Source organism: Mustela putorius, unplaced genomic scaffold (genome assembly GCF_011764305.1).
Source record: "Mustela putorius furo isolate JIRA1106 unplaced genomic scaffold, ASM1176430v1.1 tig00003867_pilon_pilon_pilon, whole genome shotgun sequence".
NCBI classification, from domain to species: Eukaryota; Metazoa; Chordata; class Mammalia; order Carnivora; family Mustelidae; genus Mustela; species Mustela putorius.
The window spans coordinates 30,065,019-30,085,893 of NW_025422019.1; the positions used below are offsets into that span (position 1 = coordinate 30,065,019).

The 20,875-nt window shown below is 35.7% G+C and overlaps 1 protein-coding gene across 4 annotated transcripts in view; it reads left to right on the top strand.

Annotated features, from left to right (window-relative positions):
• The window catches only part of EPC2 (enhancer of polycomb homolog 2), a 113,038-nt gene that overhangs the window by 54,865 nt on the left and 37,298 nt on the right, over nt 1–20,875 (top strand). Inside the window, exon 2 of one of the 4 annotated variants that reach the window (XM_004757861.3) lies at nt 6,205–6,342. The exons of the other annotated variants lie outside the window; for them this stretch is intronic. Within the exon in view, the coding sequence (XP_004757918.1) occupies nt 6,312–6,342 (31 nt within the window). The 5' untranslated portion in view covers nt 6,205–6,311. The remainder of the gene's footprint in view (nt 1–6,204; nt 6,343–20,875) is intronic. 4 annotated transcript variants of the gene reach the window in all.

A 20,875-nucleotide genomic window follows, 5' to 3' on the forward strand; every position in this document is an offset into this window, starting at 1 on the left:
ATTAAAATGGGGTGTTGTTATTGTTGTTCTTTTATTGTGATAAAAAAAATAACAAATATTTTCTCTTAATTTGTAAGTCTGTATGGCAATATTGTTAACTCTATGCACATCGTTGTACAACAAATCTCTAGAAGCTTTTCATTTTGCCTTACTGAAAGTATACCCATTGAACAACTCCCTGATACACCCTCCCCTCAACCCCTAGCAACACTATTTTTGTTTCTGTGACTTTGACTACTTTAGTAACCTCATCTAAGTGGACTTGTGTGCATTTGTCTTTTTGTGACTGGCTTATTTCACCTGACTTAATGTCCTTCGGGTTCATCAGTGTTGCATCATATGACAAGATTTCATTCTTTTTTAAAACTGAGTAACATTCCATTGTATGTATGTATCACCCTTTGCTTATCCATTCATCTGTTGATGGACATTTAGGTTGCTTCTGCCTCTTGGCTGTTGTAAATAATATTGCAGTGAACATGGGTCTTCACATACCACTTTGAGATGCTGTTTTCCCCTTTTTTGGCTATATACCTGGAAGAGTGATTGCTGGATCGCTTAGTAGTTGTATTTTTAATTTTTGAAGACACCCCCCCCCCATTTTACACAGCAGCTGCACTGTTTTGTTATCTTACCAGCAATGTATAAGGTTCTAGTTTCTCCACATTCACACCAATAAGTGTGATGGGGGTGGGCAGTGAGCGGCCATGGTGAGGTGGTATCTCATTGTGGTTTTGATTTGTAATTCTTTGGTGACTAGTGATGTTGAACATCTTTTCATATGCATGTTGGCTATTTATATATCTTCTTCAGAAAAAGGTCTCTTCAGGTCCTTTGCAATTTTTTTTTTAATTGGGTTTTTGTTCTTGAGTTTAGGAGTTCTTGATGTATTCTGGGTTTTAACTCCTTATCAGATATATGGTTTACAAGTATTTTCTCCCATTCCATTGGTTGCATTTTCACTGTTGATTGTTTCTTTTGCTGTACAGAAGTTTTTAAGTTTGATGCAGTCCCATTTATCTATTTTTGCTTTTGTTGCCCCTGCTTTTGGTATCATCTGCAAGAAATCGTAGCTAAACCTAGCATCATGAAGGCTTTCCTATTGTTTTTTTCTAGTAGTTTTATAGGTAACAGGTCTTATGTTTAGATCTTTAATTAATTTTTAGTTAATATTTGTATATAATGTAAGAAAATGTTTCATCTTAATTTTTTTTTGCATATGAATTTCTAGTTTTCCCAGCACTATTTGTTGAAGAGACTATCCTTTCTCATGGCACCCTTTTTGATCATCTGCATAGGGTTTATTTTATGTCTCTCTGCTCCCTTTGGTCTGTATATCTATCTTTATGCCTGTAAGCATACATTAGATTATTATAGTTTTTAATATGTTTTGAAATCTGAAGTGTATGTTTTTAAGTGAAATCTATCTCTAGTAGGGTTGGTTTTTGAAAAGAACATTTGGTGAAGTCTTCAGGAAAGAGTCTTTCTAGTAAAGGAAATTATTTGTTGCCCTCCAATTTATGTTTTATATGTTTGGAATTTTTTAGAACTAGTAAAATCCCTATTTCAGAACTTTCTGATAACTGTACTGAATTTATTTCCTAGTGCATTTAGTGCTTTGCTAATATTAAAACGAATTATTGTAAAAATACTGCTATTTAATTTCTCGTGCTTCTGACTATTTAGTGGGCTGTGGAGATATAGTCTTTTCAAAGATTTTATTTATTTATTTATTTGTTTGTTTGTTTGTTTGAGAAGGAGAACATGCACATGAGCAGGGGTCAGGGGAGGTCCAGAGGGAGAGGGGCAAGCAAACTCCCTGTAGGGAGCCTGATGCAGGGCTTGATCTCAGGACCCTGAGATCATGACCTGAGTCCAAATCAGATGCTTAACCAACTGAGCCACCCAGCCATCCCATTTTGTGACTTACTTATTAATTATTTTATACTATGAGATACTAATAACATATTTTTGTACATGTAATATGAAATTGTAGAATTAGTCTGTACTGGTTAAACTCAAATACTGCCTGTACCCAGATGTCTAAGTGAGACTTTTGCCCTCATTCTGTATTTATTGAATGATTAATTAAAAGTAAATGAGAAAGATATGTAGTCTAAACAGACAGTAGAGAAGAATCTCAGGTAGTATATAAAGATCACTGACCCAGAATTTTTTTAAGACACAAAATTCTTTTTACAAATTAATATAATTTTATTTCTAGTAGGTAATGCATTCAGATGATTTCAGAATAAAAAAGTATATGAAAAATAAGCCTTCAGTCACCCTCTTCTTAAAGAAACCACCTTTATTAGGGTATGTGTTCTTTTAGGGTTTTGTTGTGCGAATTCAGACACATAGGAATTTATATTTTTTATACGCCCCCTTTATACAGAAGTTAGTATACTATATGTACTTTCTGGCACTTTGCCATTTGGGGGGGTAGGAGTATAGTCTGGAAATTATTCCGTATTAGCATGTAAAATGTGTTCTCATTTCTTTTTTACTGGTACATATTAGTCCTTCGTGTTTGGATGTGCCAGATTGTTAACCAGTTTCCTGTAGAAGGGAACTTGGATTGTTTCCAGTCCTTTCTTATTACAGATAGGGTTTAAGTGAATAACTGTGAATATACAGAATTTCATAAAGGTAAAACTGTGTTTCTTACAGAAATTGCCAAAATGCTGTCTATAGGAGCTGCACCATTTTGCACTTACACTAACAATGTATGATAATGCTTAGTTCCTCACAGCCTGATGAAAAACTACTTCTGAATTTTTAAATTTTTCCAGTCTGGTAGGTGAGAGATAATGGACCTCATCATATTATTCTTTTTAAATAAAACTTTCATTTTGGAAAAATTTTAGATTTATAGAAAAGTTGGAAAGATAGTGGAGTATTCCTTTATACCTCTTGTCAGGTTTCAGTTTTTCTCTAATATTACATTACACTTCACTGTGTCAAACCTAAGAAACCAATATTGGCACATCATTATTTAGCAAAACCCAGACTTTAATTTCTCTTAGTATAGTTTTTAAATTGGAATTCTTATTATGAGTGAGGTTAAGTCATTTTTTTACTCATTTAGGAGCCATTAACATTTTTATCTCCTGAATTGTTACCATCCTTTGCCCAGTTACTGTTAGAAAACAAGGGAGAGGGCGCCTGGGTGGCTCAGTGGGTAAACCCTTCTGTCTTCGGCTCAGGTCATGATCCCAGGATCCTGGGATCGAGTACCACATCAATCTCTCTGCTCAGCGGGGAGCCTGCTTCCTCCTCTCTCTCTCTGCCTGCCTCTCTGCCTACTTGTGATCTCTCTCTGTCAAATAAATAAATAAATTCTTTAAAAAAAAAAAAAGAAAATAAGGGAGAAAAAGAGTCCATTGGAGGAGAAGAGAGAAGACTAAGAAAAAACATAATTAGAGGTTGAATAAAAGGATGATTATCTTTATACACTTGATTTTTTTTTTTTTTTTAAACATCACTGTTACATCCTTTAGGTCCTATCTAATATTGTTAGGCGATAGCCCCTCCCTAATGATACAAATCTTTCCCTGAAGAATTCAAAGAATCCACTTACCCATTCTCGTGTTTTTGAGGTTCCCATAGTTGTCATCTTTGCTACTAATTTTGGCCAGTAATACTTGTCATTTACATGAAATGTGAATTCTTCCGAGTGGAAGAGGGATGTAGTTAGTTGGCTATTAGCCAAAAGACTAAAAATAATCCTTTTTTGTTTTGTTTTGTTTTGTTTAATAATCCTTATTACAGTATAAACCTGGAGGGTTTTGTTTTTTCTTTCTTTGTTTGTTTTAGTAGAGAGACTTGGATCAGTATGTGATTTTGTAGAAGTGGTCCTGGACTCTTCTGCACTTCACTTTTTTTTGTATATTGGGTAGGGGATATAAGTAAGGTCTGGCCAAGCTTTATAATTATAGGAAATCTTGGCATATGGAAGGCAAGAGTCCACCCAGAGTACCTGGGTGGCTCAGTCTGTTGGGTTTCTGACTCTTGATTTCAGCTCAGGTCATGATCTCCAGGTCCTAAGTTTGAGCCACTGCATTGGGCTCTGTGCTTAGCAGGGAGTCTGCTTCTCTTTCTCTTCTTCTCATTTTGTCTGTCTCCCCCCCCCCCCAATCTTGTGCACGTGCTCTCTTCTCTCTCTCTATGTAAAACAAATCTTTAAAAGAGAGGAAGGGATGGACGCCTGGGTGGCTCAGTGGGTTAAGCCTCTGCCTTTGGCTCAGGTCATTATCTCAGGGTCCTGGGATTGAGCCCCACATCGGGCTCCCTGCTCAGTGGGGAGCCTGCTTCCTCCTCTCTCTCTGCCTCTCTGCCTACTTATGATCTCTTTCTCTCTGTGTCAAATAAATAAATAAATAAAATCTTTAAAAAGTAAAAATAAGAAAAAAGAGAGTCCTAGTTATATCTGCATCTGTGATCTCTAGGTGTACATTTGAGAACTGCTAGGCTTGGAGGCTCTCAGAACCTTGGAGAGCTCCAAGCAGAGGCAGAGATGCTTTAGATGATGAAGTGGTCTTCGGCTCCCTTGGAAATTTTTTTGAAGCCTGAGGACCCTAAAAATTTACAAATTGGAAAAACTTAGCATATTTCAAGTTAGGCATAAGTAAAGTTTATGGTATTTAAGAGCAAAGATTTAGGTTTAGATTAGAGGTTTTCAAAATAGTGTTCATCATTGAACTTGTTAAAAATGCAAATTAGCAAGCCCTTCTCTAGATCTGTTGGGTCAAAAACTGGTGGTCAGGCTTAGTATTCTGTGTTTTAAGAAGCCATCCAGAAGATTCTGGTGTATGCAAAAGTTTGAGAAACACTGGTTTAAACGCTTTGATGATATTTATGTAAAGGAGACTTCTGAGCCCTTGACAGATCCGTGGACTTCCTTAGGATTAGGAAGTATATATGGGTTTCTAGGAAGATGTTTTATTTGAATTACTTCCTAGTTCATAGGTCTACTAGTCAGAGTCCACTTTAATGTATACTAGGTCCCTTAGATACACAATAGCACTGCTGATGTAAGACTTGTAAAACTATTTGAGTCTGTTTTAAAATAATAATAATAATAATACACACTTTATATATGTGCATACAACTTCTAGGGATTTATAGTTCTGAATCCTTATCTGCTAGTTAAAGTCTATCCAGACTCATTATTGATAATTCATATTTCTTAGAGTTAAACACTCTTCGTGTCTATACTCTTGCTCCTCTCTCTGTCTGGGATGCCCTCACATCTACTTTATGTATGCCGTATGGCATTCATATCTATTATTATTTAGAAGATATGTATTATATTGATATCTATTCTAATAGTATCTATTCCATACATGTGTATTTGAGGTACAGTCAATATTGGTTGTTTTTGGATTCATTGGATTAATAAACATAATTTTGGAAAGTTGCACAAGAAAGAAAATGCAGAGTTGGAAGAAGAGATAACACCAGTGAGTTTGTAAGTAAATGGCGTTCTTAGAAAATCCTGTTGTTAACACTTTGAAAGATCCTTTTACTTTTTCCCTCAGTCTTATTAAATTAAAGGAATTGGATATTGGCAAATAGTTTCCAGAAGTTAAACAGTTAGGAAACTTAAAGATTCATGATACTAAGATCTTCGTTTATACAGATGATGTTTGCTGCTGCTTACATTAAGAAAAAAAATTACCATTGATAGTTCATAGGTAAATGTTGGAAATGTTCTCGTCTTGAAATACCTTTAAGTTAAAAACACTATTAGAGTTCTTTTTAATTTTTAACTTTGTTTTTTTTTTAGAAATCTTTGAGTTCCTAAAACGTTTGGTTCACAATATCTTGGGTTTTTTTGTGTGTGTGTGCATTGCCTTTGCTCATTAAATGTAATTTATAAACTTAAACATATAAGTCCAAAGTGGAAAACAGTCTTTTGATTTTTTTTTTTTCATTACTGCTGTTAGTATTAAAAGGGCTTAAGAGTGTCTGTGTGGTGTAATGGGGTAAATTTTGAGCTCTATGTATCAAAACCCTGAAATGTGTGCTCAACTCAGCAAGGTTCTTAACCTCTCACAGTGTTCTGATCTGTAAGATAAGGTGTTTTCAGCTTTAAATTCTGAAACTTTTTAAAAAAATTTATATTAACATGTAAATAACTGCTATGTCTGATCTTCAACTTACTTTTTTGTTTTGTATTGTTTTTTAATATGGCTCCAGCAGTAATGTATTAGAAAGAGAGAATGGTGACAGGGAAGAGGAGAAAGGAAGAGTTGAAAGAGGGAGAAAATTCAAAATAGATTTCACGAATAAGAAAAAACTTTCTAAAGATGAAAACTATCCAGATTTTACTTTATAACGGTGAGATGTTTCCTTTATTAAAATATTGCTTGAGTAGCCATATTTAGTTATATAATTTTCCCCCACAGCTGGTATTTTTCCACCAAAATGAAGAAAAGGAATTATGTGATTAATTGAACAGCTGGGTTCTGGTCTGTGGACTACCCCCTAGGAACTGTTAATTTTTAAGACTTTTACTTCTCTGTTTACTAGAAAATAATAACTACTATATAACTTGGGTAAAGGTAATTGGAGTCCGGATCTCCCAGCATATCTCTGTTTATTCTAGTTTATGACTTGACAGGTTTCACACAGATTAAAAAAAAATAAGACTCATGAAGCACTTAATCTGGGCATCCATATTCTTCTTTTCTGTTGTTAGTACCTAGGAGATTATTGACCCTCAAAAATGCATATTCAATTCAGAGAAAAATCAGCTTGTAAGGAAAGGACTCTGAAAGAATAGTAGTAAATATTGCCTCCATCCTCACTGCCTTTAATATTTATAGTCTCTTGAATTTATTTTCTTTGATTACTCTCCAGAAGATAAGCAACGTTAGGTTATGGTTCAGTGACAGTGCAAGTGAGGGTTATGCCATTGCTCGGTGTTATGTGCTGGTGATGAGCACTTGGGTCTTGGTGCACACCATTTCATTACTAAATGTAGACTGCCCAGATAACCTTAGTTTGCCCGTTGTTTTAAAAGATGCTCATTACTGTATGCCGGGTAGAAAGAAGAAATGCAAAGCCCCACTGCTTGTAAATTGCTATCCTGTCCCTCTAAAAGTTTTAAAAGTGAGGATACATACGTAGGTGACCTATGTGTAGAACTTCCTTGGCAAACTTTTTGTATTAGTGATATTTTCTTAACAAACATTCCCAAATATGGTAGGATACCATGTTCCTTTAATCCAGATGGCTTTGTTGAGCCAATATAATGTACATTTATGTTATGTGTATTTTTACCATATTAAAAAATAAATTCAAACTTTGTTTTACAACCCTCACCTCAAAAAAAAATCCCCTTTGGGTGCAAATTGGACATGAATAGTAACACAGATATCTAAATTATGTAGATGAGTGCTTGTGGAAGGCTTTCATGTACATTTCTCTCTTCATTTATTGATTGGTAAGATTCATAAAATTTATTTACAAAAAGAGCTATGGCATGGAGAATCTGTATCAGAATCTTACAAGAAAAATCAGGACAGGTAATCTAGATAAAATTATTTCTTCTGTCCCCAGTAATGTACAGTCTCTTATGCTGCGCATGTTTCTCTAATACCAGTTAGCTCGGCAATGATTGCTCTTGCCTGGAATGAGGTCAGTACTACATGGAAGTTGTCCGGATTCTTTTTTAATTTTTTCTTGCCAAAGAGGACTGGGATAGTGAGAAAAGAATTTTAAAAACCTTTAATAGGGAGGCACAAAGGCTTTAGCTTCACATTTCACATGCATGCAACTCCATATTAAGAAAATTAAAAATGAGTGCCTCTACCTAGGCTTCATTTTTCCAAGAGAGGTACATCCCAGCCTTGCATAGCTCTTAGCTAGTCGCAGGTTGCATTTCCTTCTGTATCCCCAGTACAGAAGTCCATTACAATCTGTGTTTTCTCAACACCCATGAGCCGGCAATTCCATTTTGTTACTTTTATACATTTTTAGTATCCCTTAGAGATAGTAGCCAGCCACTCTGAATGTTATGTATACTGTCTAATGGAACAGTTACAGTCTGTATTACAGTCTGTATGGTCTCTGATTAAGTTACATAGATTTTTTGGAAGCCTGTCATTTTTAGTGTATAATTTTACATATAAGGGATTTTTAAAGGAATTACGTGTTTTAACAGAAATGCCTATACTTTTCATGATGTTAATAAATCAAATTATAGTGGCCTATTCTGAATATTAGTGAATAGCTCTTGCTGACTTTCCTAAGTTCATAAAAAGGAGCAGGTGACTTCACAGCCCCAGGAAGAAGTTTCTGGCCAAATTCAAACCTCAACTTTTCAGGACTCAGACATCCTTAAGGATGATTTCATTTTTTAAATGACAGCTTTTTTTGCTGTTCACATTCCTAAGACCATTTCAGAGTGTTTCTCCTGGTAACTTATCATTATTGATTGTTCTCTTTGTTAATGGGTGATAAGCCCGAGAGATACCCAGGAGAGAAGAAACTACTTGAAAGAGTAAAATTTTGAAAACTACTTCCCTAATAAATCTTTGCTTATCTTCGTGTTATGTGTATTTTATGTGTATGTTATGTTATGTGTATACTCCAGTGTTTCAGAAACAATACATTTTTCTTTACTAATCTAGACCTTGATAAGCAAGTTTTTTTTGTTGTTGTTTTTTGTTTTTTGTTTTTTAAAGGGCTGGATAGTAAGTAAATGTTTTTGGGGTTTGGGTGTCACATATGTCTCTACCATGTATTTTACTTCTTCCTTCTTCTCTTTAAAATTTTTTTTTAATTTCTTTATAAAAATGTAAGAATTGAATAACCCTCTTGGGTCCCCTCCCTGTTTGGGAGCTTCGTATTCCATTCAGTAAACTTTCCTATCGCTCAGTAAACTTTGATTTGCTGCCCACAAGCCCCCTCCCCACCCAGAAAGGTGAGAATCTTTTCACACATTCACAACCTTAACAAAAACAAGCTGCGGCCAGATATAAGTCATAGGTCATAGTTGCCATTCCTTGATTTAGACTGCCTTAACTAAAGTACTAATTATAATCTACTGGTAACTTGCGTAAAACCACCCCACCCCCCACCCCCACAAAGGTTAAATTGATAGGAGAAGAAATCATTTGTGACATCTCTGTCAGTCATTTAAGTAGCCCCCACCCCTGGGTAATTTATTATTTCTTCTTTGCTTTAAGTTAGAATTTCGCATGTGTTGTATTCACAGAATTTTAAAAGTCCCAAGTGTAATCATGACTGGTTACATGATTAAATTATGAGTTAATTTGAAAAGTTTCTTCAGATTCTGTCAAAGCATTTGTGACTTTAAGTTTTATAAATCAAAAGCACATTGGTTACAAATTGTAGTCGTAACAAAATAACCCAGAGAAATAGAAGTAGTGACTATTAAACGGGAGGTCTTAGCCTTCAGAGAAATGGAAAAAAGTACTTTTTAGCAATAGACTATTACAGTTTTCAGTTATTCGTAGTTGAGACTTCTTTAAAGTATTTAAAACCCATGATTTCTGTTTATCCTGATTATTAAGGGCACTAAAAAGACCTACCCATAAAGTTGTACTTTAATTCCATTTTGCTAGATTATTGGATAGTCTTGATCTATCTACAGATGGAGTGGAATTGAGTAATAATAGCAGCCTACCACTATGGAACACTATTCTTTTGTACTGGGCTCTATGATATGCACAAATTACTTCATCTAGTCCTAACCAAGAATCTCATGAAATAGGTACGTTTCTTGGCCTTGCTTTACTACCAGTAATCTGTTTTCCGTCTCTATAATTTTTTCATTTCAAGAACATTATATAAATGGAATCTATACTACTTAACTTTTTTTCACTCAGCATAATTTCCTTGAGATTTATCCCAAGTTGTTGCATGTCTCATTAGTTTGATCCTCTTTTTTGCTAATTGTAATTCCATGGTGTGGATGTTCCATAGTTTGTGTAACCCTTCTATTCAATGTCATTTGGGTTGTTTCCAGTTTTTGGCTATTTTGAATAAAGTTACTTACGAATGTTTCATGTCACCATAAGTTTTCATTTTATAAATATAATTTTGTGTCAGTATATCAGTTTATCTGTTCTGTTGGTAGACATTTAGTTTTTTTCTAATTTTTTTTGCTCTTAAGAAATACAGCAATGAATGGCCTTACACATGTCTTGTCCATATTTATGGTACATCTGTGGGTTATAGACCTACAAAGTGGAATTTCTGGGTCTTAAAGAATGTGCGTGTGTGACTTTGTTAGCAATTGCAGAATTGCCCTCCAAACTGGTTATACTATTTTATATTTTCATCAGTAATACATGAATTCTTGTTTTTTCATATTTTTACCAACACTTATTATTGCTAAACTCTGATTTCTCGCAATCTGTTGGATATGAAATGGTATTTATTGATTTAAATTTACCTTTCCCCAGTTACAGTGATGTTAAGCCTTTAGTACATGAATTACCTCTTCGTGTCTTTGGGTCCATTTTTCTCTGGGTCATTTACTGAATTTTTTAGAGATTCTTTATATATTTTAGATACTTATCTTTTAAAAAGCTTTTATTATGAAGAAGTTTTCAGCATACTCAAAAGTAGAAAAGAGTAGTACAATGAACTGCCATGAACTCATCAGTCTACATTGTAATGTTGTTCCTCTATACCATTTCCCCCCACCCCATGATTTTATATAGCTAATGCAATGTCATGTCATCTGGGAATTTTTTTTAAATGACCTTGAAGTCTTCAAGTTTTACTTTTCTTTTTTCTTTTTTTTTTTTTTTTAAGATTTTATGTACTTATTTGACACAGAGCACAAGCAGGGGGTGCGGGAGAGGGAGAAGAACCCTGGGATCATGACCTCATCTGAAGGCAGTTGCTTAATCACCTGAACCACCCAGGCACCCCTCATCTGGGAATTTCTAAACATAAGCAGCACAACATCTTTCTCCTACCACTCCTTAAAAATAGCATTTTCTTGGGATGCCTGGGTTGCCCAGTCGGTTAAGCGGCTGCCTTTGGCTCAGGTAATGATCCCAGCGTCCTGGGATCGAGTCCCATATGGGGCTTCTTGATCTGCAGGGAGCCTGCTTCTCCCTCTGCCTTGCCTGCCACTCTGGCTGCCTGTATTCTATCTCTCTGACAAATAAATAAAATCTTTTAACAAAAAAAAAACCAACCCCACAACATTTTCTTAATATAATTGAGACTTGGGCATTTATCTCACCTTTTTCTATGAACCGTGTCTCAGGATCTCTTAAGTAGTTGAAGAGGGGATGTTTCTCTTTGTGGAAGTATTCCAGCTAATGTAAAACAAGAAGGAATGATAGCATATCACCATTTTCCAGCTCCCAAGGAATTGATGGATCAAGGCAATGATCATTAGTGGGTGACAACATCACAGAGCGAGAGACATTACAATCAGGCTGATATATGATGGTGATATAATATACTAAATCCTTTATAAATATGTTGAACTGTCACTTAAAGATGTGAATTTTATGATATATAGATGATATCCTGACAAAGGTATTAAAAGAAAAAAAAAAAGAAACATAAACACAAAAACTCACTGGCCCAGATCTCTAATAGATGCTCCCCTTTTAAGTGGGCACAGGTCTTTTGTGAATTGATTTGAGCTCACAAAATGACAAAGCATATAAATGCAGTGAAACCGAGTGTCTAGGTTTAGTGTAGAAAGGGCAGAGCACACTCACTTGTGAGAACTTTTCTGATGATGCTATATTCTACTGTGTTTGGTCAAACTGAAAACTGTATCCTCTCTTCATCCTCTCCCTTAGAACCCAGACCAAAGTTCTTTACCCTCTTGCTAACCTGACTCATCACATCCTGATTTCCTGGGTTCCCCTTCACTCCTGCCTCCTGTTGTAATTTAATTTCCATCACCCTAAAAGGAAACCTCATGCCCATTTACGGTCACTTTCTTTTCCCACCCCCAGCCCTATCCAAACACTGGTCTTTCTCTCTGTCTTTTTTGAACCTTTCACATAAATAAAATCATATGATTTGGGGGGAAAAAAAAGAAAAACAAAAATAGATTATATTCTACGTGGTCTGCAGAGGCACCAAAATGAGCATCTCCCTCACAGTCGGAGTCACTTAAGGAAAAGTCTCTGGCATAGGCCCTGTGCTCATAAATATTCTGGGATGAAGCAATTCCCTGGCCTGGCGTGGGCTTCCACAGCAGAACAACTTGTCTATATCACTTGAAGGTGTGAGGAAAGGCCTGAGTCACACCAGTGGCCAGCCTTTGCTTGTCACCGAGAGGCTAAAACAATGAAGAAAAATCACATTTCAGGTCTCCTCCCCACATTGTTCCTTCTGTATTGCCATCTCCTTCCCCCACCCTGGGAAGGAGTCACTTCACACCAAAGTCCAGGGACTTACGGGGCACCACTCACCACCCTTAATCCATCACTGAGCCTCCAGTTTATGTGCCTCCACTGCATGGACAACTCTATGCATGTGCTGGGAGCTGGGGTGGGAGAGTCTCTAGATCCTCAGAAAAAGACAAAAGGAGTGAGAGAACTAAAAAATCTGTACTTCCTGATGCAGCTTGGTTTATTCCAGAAGTGACAGTGAGGATATTTATTTTTTTAGAATCATCATGTATCATGGACTTAAATATATTTTTATTATGATTTAACTCATTGCATTATCTTTATTGATACTCATATTCATCAATTTTGGCCAGTAGAAAAAACATTCAGGTTAGCTTTTTAAATCCTTTAGACATGGCTGTACCATACCAGAAGGAAAGAAAACTAAGATGTGATAGGCTCACCTTTGTATTTCCTGGCTCAGATCTGGAAGAATCCCTATCTCCAGAAAGACTGTGTTCTTTTTAGTGGGAAATCTAGGCCCTAGGGGTGCTCATTGCTACTGGGTTGGCCGGGTTGGCCATTGTCCTTTCAAACATTTCAGTGATCCTCACAAGGAAATAGGTATTTTAAATTTGAAACATAAAATACATTATGAGTTTATACTAGTATTTCTTTTAATTCAAGACTACAGGCATAGTCTTACACACTTTAATTTTACACACTTAAACAGCTTTCTTTCACATCTAAGGATGTCTGCATAATTACCGTGTCTTAGCCCACTTTACACCACAGTAGTCTCAGAATAGTAATGCCAGTGTGTACACCAACAATATAATTATCGAAAATAGTTTGAAGTTTTTTGGTTTGTTGGTTGCTTCATTTTTGCTTTTGGTCTTAAGGGTTATTTCCCACTAGAAATGTAACTTTACTTTATTTAAAGATACTTGTAATAGAACCCAAACAACAGTTGGCTTTATTTGTTCCATTTAATTTTATTCTTAAGGATTTTGTTCCAAGATTTTATTTTGTTTCATACAATGTAAAATCAGTTCTAAAAGTCTTATCTATAAAACGATTTTCAAAGAAGTTTAGTTGCTACTATCCCACATCTGCTTCCCCTGTCCCAATTTGATTCTTTCCTTACTCCTGATAGTTAATGCTTTCTTAAAATGTAGTTATTTGGAATATTGATCTTTTACTCAATGACTAATAAGTAGACCCATGGAAGGTAAAAAGGTTAAGAAACATACCCACCCACACATATATGGAAATTTGATTTATGATCTAAGAGGCATTACAAATCAGTGGATAAAGGATGAAAATATTTGATAAGTAGTGCTGGGACAATGGTTATCCATATAAAAAAATAGAAATAAGGAATAAATATGGAAAACAAAATGTTAGCATTTTTAGGGGGGGAAAAAAGTGAGGATAACTTTATGACCTAAAAATACAGGATTCTTAACACAAAACACAGAAACCATAAAAGGAAATGGATAAATTGTAGTGTATTAAAATTTTAAATTTCTTTTTTTGTTTTTTGTTTATTTGAGATGGGGGGAGGGAGCAAGGAAGAAGTAGGCTCCCCGCTTAGCGGGGAGCCCAGAGACATGGGGCTCAATCCTAGGACCCCAGGATCACCACCTGAGCCAAAGGCAGATGCTCAACTCACTGAGCCACCCAGGCGCCCCTAAAATTTAAGATTTCTATACAACAAAACATAAGAACAACCCACAGATTAGGAGAATATATAAATGCACTCCTTTTAGGCAGATTGTAGTAAAGGGGAAACAGCATGCACATGAATTCAACACACTTTGGTTCAAATTCTGTGTGGCAAGGTACAAACTAATTAAAACACCTCTGAAATCTTAATTTCATTTTGCAATGAAGATACAAATACCATACCTTTCCCAGCTTTGTGAACATTAGAGAAAATCTATCGGAAGCCTTCATTTAGAGGTAATAGGAATTCTGTCAGTGGTAATCATTGTTATGTGTAATTGTAATTCACAGTACTTAAAAGCAACAGCTGAATTAGGGTTTTGTTAAACTACTGAAAACTAACTGGAAATGTTTAGGGCTGTACACAAAGGAAAACTAAAGTTCTGCTTAAAACTTAAAACCTTGAAATAAACTGTGTATTAACCCTCATGGAAACATTTTTTTACAAAGGGTTAAAGTGTATTATATAGGCACTTTTGACTATAAGGTTGGTTATGATTATTCATACAACTGAAGCAAAAAAGGGGGAATTAGAGTAAGGATTCTTAATGCTTGTAAACTAGAACTAGAGTTCTTTTACTCATTTTCTTCCCATTCCTTTTTCCTCACAGCTTTGGTCTTCTGTGGCCCATATTGTAAATGGTACCTTTTCACCTCTTTACTCCCATCGTTAACACTTTTACTGTGTTTGTTTGGTTTTGGGGGGCTTGGGTTTTTAAGTTTTTTTAATCACATACTTTTGTCAGATTAATACACATATCATTAGAATTAGTTGAAAATTTTTTCCCCTTATAAGGGCAGTCTTTTCTCCATTCTGATCCTTTACTTGTTTCTTTTGGTATTTTACCTTTATATTTCTAAATAGTGGGCTTATGTAACTATCTTTAAAAGTTTTTTTTAGTACATTCTCTCTTCTATTTAAAATTCTCTCACTTCTGTACTTATCACACTTTCCCTGTCCCATTTTTTGGCTGCAGTTACATTGTTAAATCAGTATTCAGTATATACAGTATTATTCTGCAAATATTAACAGCTGAAACAAGTACTTAATGATTACATTTCCTTTCTTGGTCAGGTTTTTATTTTCAAAGGAGACAAGTTATCTTTGTTCCTATTTTTTTTTTTCTTTGTGCCTTTCATTAATTCAATGCACATTCTCTTATGGAAGTGTGACTCTTAAATGTTCAAACAGTTGAATAATCTGTCAGTTTTATTCCTTCCATGGACATTTTTTCCAGGAACCTAGACATTTTTCCAGGAATTTTAAAAATTAAAATGTCTAATTTTAATTAAAAATTTAAAAATTTTTAATTTTGCTGTTTTATTCTGGACTGATTGCTCTCAGGCTTGCCACATGGTTATCTGTCATCCATCGTCTTGGCAATTTCTTTGCTTCTCTCAGGTTCACTTCCCTCTTTCCTGGATTTCATACTTTACTTTTAGATTTACTCCATCCTAATGGAGTACACCTTCCAGTGGCTTTCTAAGACAGGATGTGTGGAAAGGTGCATTTTGGGGGGGTTCTTGCATGTCTGATATGTTTATTGTAGCCTCATACTTGATTGATAGTTTGGCTGGGTAGAGAGGGTTTTAGATTGGGTTGGAAACGGTCAACCTTAGGAATTTTGAACACTGGTGTGGTCTTCTAACATCCAGTGTTGAGAAATCTGATGTTATTTATTTTTTTTGCTATTATAGCTTTAAATTTTGTGTTCTCTAAGTGTTGCTTTTATATAGTATCCTGTTTCTGTTCTTGTTTCATGGATGCAATAATATCTCTGTGAGGATTCTTTTTTTCTTCTTCTTTCTCTTGCATTGTCTTTGTTTCCTGGGTTTCTTTTTTTTTTTTTTTTTTTTTTAATTTTCTTGCTCAAATTTCTGCATTACTTGACTGTCCATTTATATTTGAGTGAGATCATTTATCGGATGCTGTTTTTTAGGGGAGTAATCAGCTTTTCCATAAAAGAATTCTTAAGGCTTTTTCTTGGGTGGCTGACACTGTTTTTGTTTTTATAGCTGAGTTGGTGGGTAGGGATGGCAGGGTGAGATGGCAGAGAATAGGAGTGCTAGGAGAATTTACTATTCAACATGTAGACTTTTGCTTAATATTTCTTCTTTGGTATGGAGCCTTGTACTTTCCCTCAATATGCCTGGTGCTCCAGAATCCACAGACTCTCTGAATCAGCCTTTGCAGATTAAGCCATTAGTCTCTGCCATTTGGGAGGAAAAGTAGCTACTTAGCTACACTGGATGAGGAAAAGATCTAATTACCCATATAAAGATTTTTAACTGATCTTCCTATTTTCAGAAGGGTCCGACCTGCTCTTTCGGAGAGTAATGGTTGATTTCAGCTCTCCATAAGTCTTTAGATGGATAGGGGGAGTTTTCCTGCTACTAGCTGTGTTCCCTCCACCTCCCTTCCCCACCCCTGCCCTTCCCCAGCCAGACTGTTTTATGTGTCAGTGTTCTCCTGTCTGCTAAACTTGTACTTTTTAAGTCTGAAAATTTGATAATTGTTACCTGCTCATTCTCATCACCTCTGTAAATGCCATTTGAAAAAAAAAAAAAATTACTCTGCTTTTATTTTGGAATTTCAAGACACATATTTATGTGTTCATTCTGCCCTATTTAACCAGAAGCAGTCTTCATGTTCACACTTCAGTTAGAGAGAATCTGACCCAGGTATGCTTTAAACCCTATTCTATTTCATAGGTCACTGATCACCTATGGTTAGGTGTTCAAGGGTTAGTTACTCATCTATGGTATGGTTGCCTGTGGAATGGAATATTACATGGTATCAAACATGGTATAAGAGGGTTCACAGGTAGATACACTGATTAACATCTATAATATTAATGATAGGTTTATATGAAGAGTTCTGAATTCACAGAATTAAGGTAGGGAAATGATCCATGTTTGTTTTACTTTGTTTTTACAAAGCCTGGAATTTAAAACCCTTTCATTTGGCTTACATTCATTGTGTTAGAGAGGGCTTACGCCACATGTGCTAGTGCATACTACTTATGTAAATAACCAGTGAGAATAGGGTGAGTAGAATAAATTCTGAGCATAGAGTATGTATAATCTTAGGTACCATATGATGGAGACTAAAGTATAGAAGGTAGATTGTTCTGAAGTCAAAAAAAGCGTAACCACTTGTAAAATAAATTATTGAGTATGGCCTACAATGTTGACTGTAGCCTGCAAATTTTGCTTAGGAGAGCAAAACGTAACATCCTTTTTTCTTTTCTGTTTTGGAACTAATTGAGAAACAGACATAGACACATAAAATTTCAGTTTTGTTACTAATAAAAATGGTGTGGGAAGACAAGACACAGATATATGACCCCAGTGGAGTTTCTCATACTTAACTCCTGAATTAGGCAAGCTTACCCCACCACTGGCTGGGCACTGGTTTGGGACAAAGCAGTTCTCCCCAAACAAGAGCAGAATCAGCCTCCATGCTTACCATGTAGTAGAGGGCTGATTAGAATGCACATCTTCAAAAAAAGGAAAAACCGTAAGATACTATGCATCCAAAGTTCACCATTCAGTTTAAGTCACTCCTTTCTTAGCTGAGGAGAGTGAAGGGATGGAGAGAAGCTGATTTTCCTTACTGAAGATTTGAGTGGAAATGTGGGGATCCTATATTTCCCCTTAACACATAGTATATAATAGGCATAATATTATGTAGTAATAATACTCATATTCATAATAAGTAATGGGCAGTAACTAGCCCACATTTAATTGCATACCACTCATTTTGAACCATGATCGGTAAACCAATTTTTCTTTTTAGATTTCTATTTTTTGACAGAGAGAGATCACAATCAGGTAGAGAGGCAGGCAGAAAGAGAGGGGGAAGCAGGCTCCACGTTGAACAGCGAGCCCGACATGGAGCTCCATCCCAGAACCCTGAGATCATGATTGGAACAAAAGGCAGAGGTTTAACCCGCTGAGCCATCCAGGCGCCCCCCCCACCACCACCCTTTTTTTTAAGCTTATATTCTAGTTAGTTGACCTACAGTTTAGTATTGGTTTCAGGAGTAGAAAATTTGGTTCATCATTTACATATAATACCCAGTGTTTATCGTAATAAGTGCCCTCCTTAATACCCATCACCCATCTATCCCATCCTCCACTCACCTCCCTCCATCAGCCCTCAATTTGTTCCTTTTTTTTTTTTTTTTAAAGATTCTGTTTATGAGAGAGAGAAAGCAAGGGGGCTTGGTCAGAGGGAAGCAGACTCACCACTGAGCAGAGAGCCCCATGCAGGACTCAGTCCCAGGACTCTGGGATCAAAGGCAGTCACTTAAACAACTGAGCCACCCAGGTGCCCCTTCAGTTTGTTCTTATAGTTATGAGGCTCTCATGATGTTTCTCTCTCTCTCTCTCTCTTTTTTTCACTCTCCCATATGTTCATCAGTTTTGTTTTTTAGATTCCACATGAGTGAAATCATATGGTATTTTTCTTTTTCTGATTGACTTATTTTGCTTGGTGTAATACACTCTAGCTCTTCCCATGTCATTACAAATGGCAAGATATTCTTTTTGATGGCTGAGTAGTATTTCATTGTGCACATATATGTGTGTATATATATACACACATGTATGTGTTACGTATACATCATCTTTATCCATTCATCAGTCAGTGGGCATTTGGGCTCTTTCCATAGTTTGGCTTTTGTTGATAACGCTGCCATAAGCAGTAAACCCTTTTAATCTGAAAACTTGTCATTTTTTGGCTCTGGGAAGTTTTCTTGCATTATTTCTTCTTTGGGGTTCTTTATATTTTCATTCCACTGCATAGCTATGCCTGTTGGATACTTGAATATGAATATATCCAAGTAAAAGGTAATATAAGGGACTTTGAAAGGTACCTTTAGTGAGAAGTAGTATGTGCTTTATCAGCTAATTTTAGACCACCTCTGTAAGCTATAACCAGTCACCTTGTAAATGCCTTGTATATTCAAACAGCAGGTTACACTCACTTCTCAACCTATACAGTCTCCCTCCCAGAAGTGGAAAGCTATTACCACTTGCTTGTGTATCCTTCCAAAAATACTCTGTGTGATTATAAGAGAGCATATGTGTGTATGTGTGTGTTCTCCTTACCCTTTTAAAAACATATCTTTGTTTACTATATAAAAAACATATTCTGGAGCACCTGTGTGGCTAAGTTGGTTAAGCATCTGCCTTCGGCTCAGGTTGTAATCACAGGGTCCTGGGATCAAGCTGCACATCAGGCTCCCTGCTCTGTGGGGAGCCTGCTTCTCTTTCTCCCTTTGCCCCTCTCCCCTGCTTGTGCTTTCTCTCTCTGTCTGTCAATAAATAAATAATATTTTTTAAACAAATATATTCTGGGCACATATGGGTTGTCCAGTTGGTTGAGCATCAGATTCTTGCTTCCCGCTGGGGTTCTGACCTCCAGGATTGTGAGATCAAGCACTGCTTCAAACTCTGCACTCGGCATGGAATCTCCTGAGATTCTCTCTTCCTCTCTGCCTCTGCCATTCATGCTTGTTCTCTCTCTCAAGTAAATTTATAAATCCTTAAAAAAAACACTGTGCATTTATAAGAATATGTATCTGTGTATATGTACATACTCTATATTTTAAAATATGTGTAAATGCACATGTACACTATTCTATACCTTAGCTTTTCTTGCCTGTTAAGATTGGTTTCTTTCCATATTAGTATACATACATTGTTGTCATTCATTTTTAGGGCTTCCATCTACTGCATGTATGTACAAATCATCATATGTTTTTCTGTTCCCACATACATTGCTTGTTTTATATTTTTTACTTCTTACAGTGTCACATCTTACACTCTTGTATATTTTATCTTTTTCTCTATGTGTGTGTAGAGAATAAATTCCTAGAAATAGAGTTGACAAGTCCAAGAGTTTGTGTTTTTAATTGAACAAAAAAACAGCTTTAATTTCCTCTTCAGTCCCCCATTCACTCCAAAATAGTATATCACCAAGTTTTAGATTTTAGTCTTTTGATAAGTGAAATATATCTTATTTTTGTGTTTCCATGTATTTAATCACTTTTATGGCTTCTGAGCTTGTACCCTCCCATACATTTTCCCCTTGCATTTTCTTCTAGCATTTTTTTGTTTTATTTTTTATTATGAAATTTTGTTAAATATATCATTTATTGGTATTAGGAATAAGGTAGAATTCCAGGTTAAGTTTTTTAAAGATAACTAATAAGTAGGATCCTTTTTTAATTATCTACTTTATCCTCAGTGTTTTGAAATGCCATTCCATTCTTTGTACTTGAGTTTATTTCTAGACTCTTTTTTCTTTTTTTCTTTCTTTCTTCCGTTTCTTTTCTTTTCTCTCTCTCTTTTTTTTTTTTTTTTTAAAGATTTGGTTTGAGTAATCTCTACATGAGCATGGGGCTGGAACTCATGACCCCAAGATCAAGAGTCTCCTACTTTTCTGTCTGAACCAGCCAGGTGCCCTTATTTCTAGATTCTTCATTTTCTTCTGTAGCTTCTCACTACGTTACCAAACTACCATGTTGACAAATCCATACCATCTTTTTTTTTTTTTTTTTTTTTTTAAATAATTGCTACTGTTTGGGCATATAATTTGTGATGCTTTATTTTTTTCTATTGGTGAAAAGTATTTCTAATTTTTTTTGTTTTAATTCCAGTTTAGTTAATATATAGCATTATATTAGTTTCAGGTGCATAATACAGTGATTCAGCTATTGGGTATATTGCTCACTTTTCCTCAGAGTAAGTGTACAGTTAATCCCCTTCACCTATTACACCTCTTCCCTTCC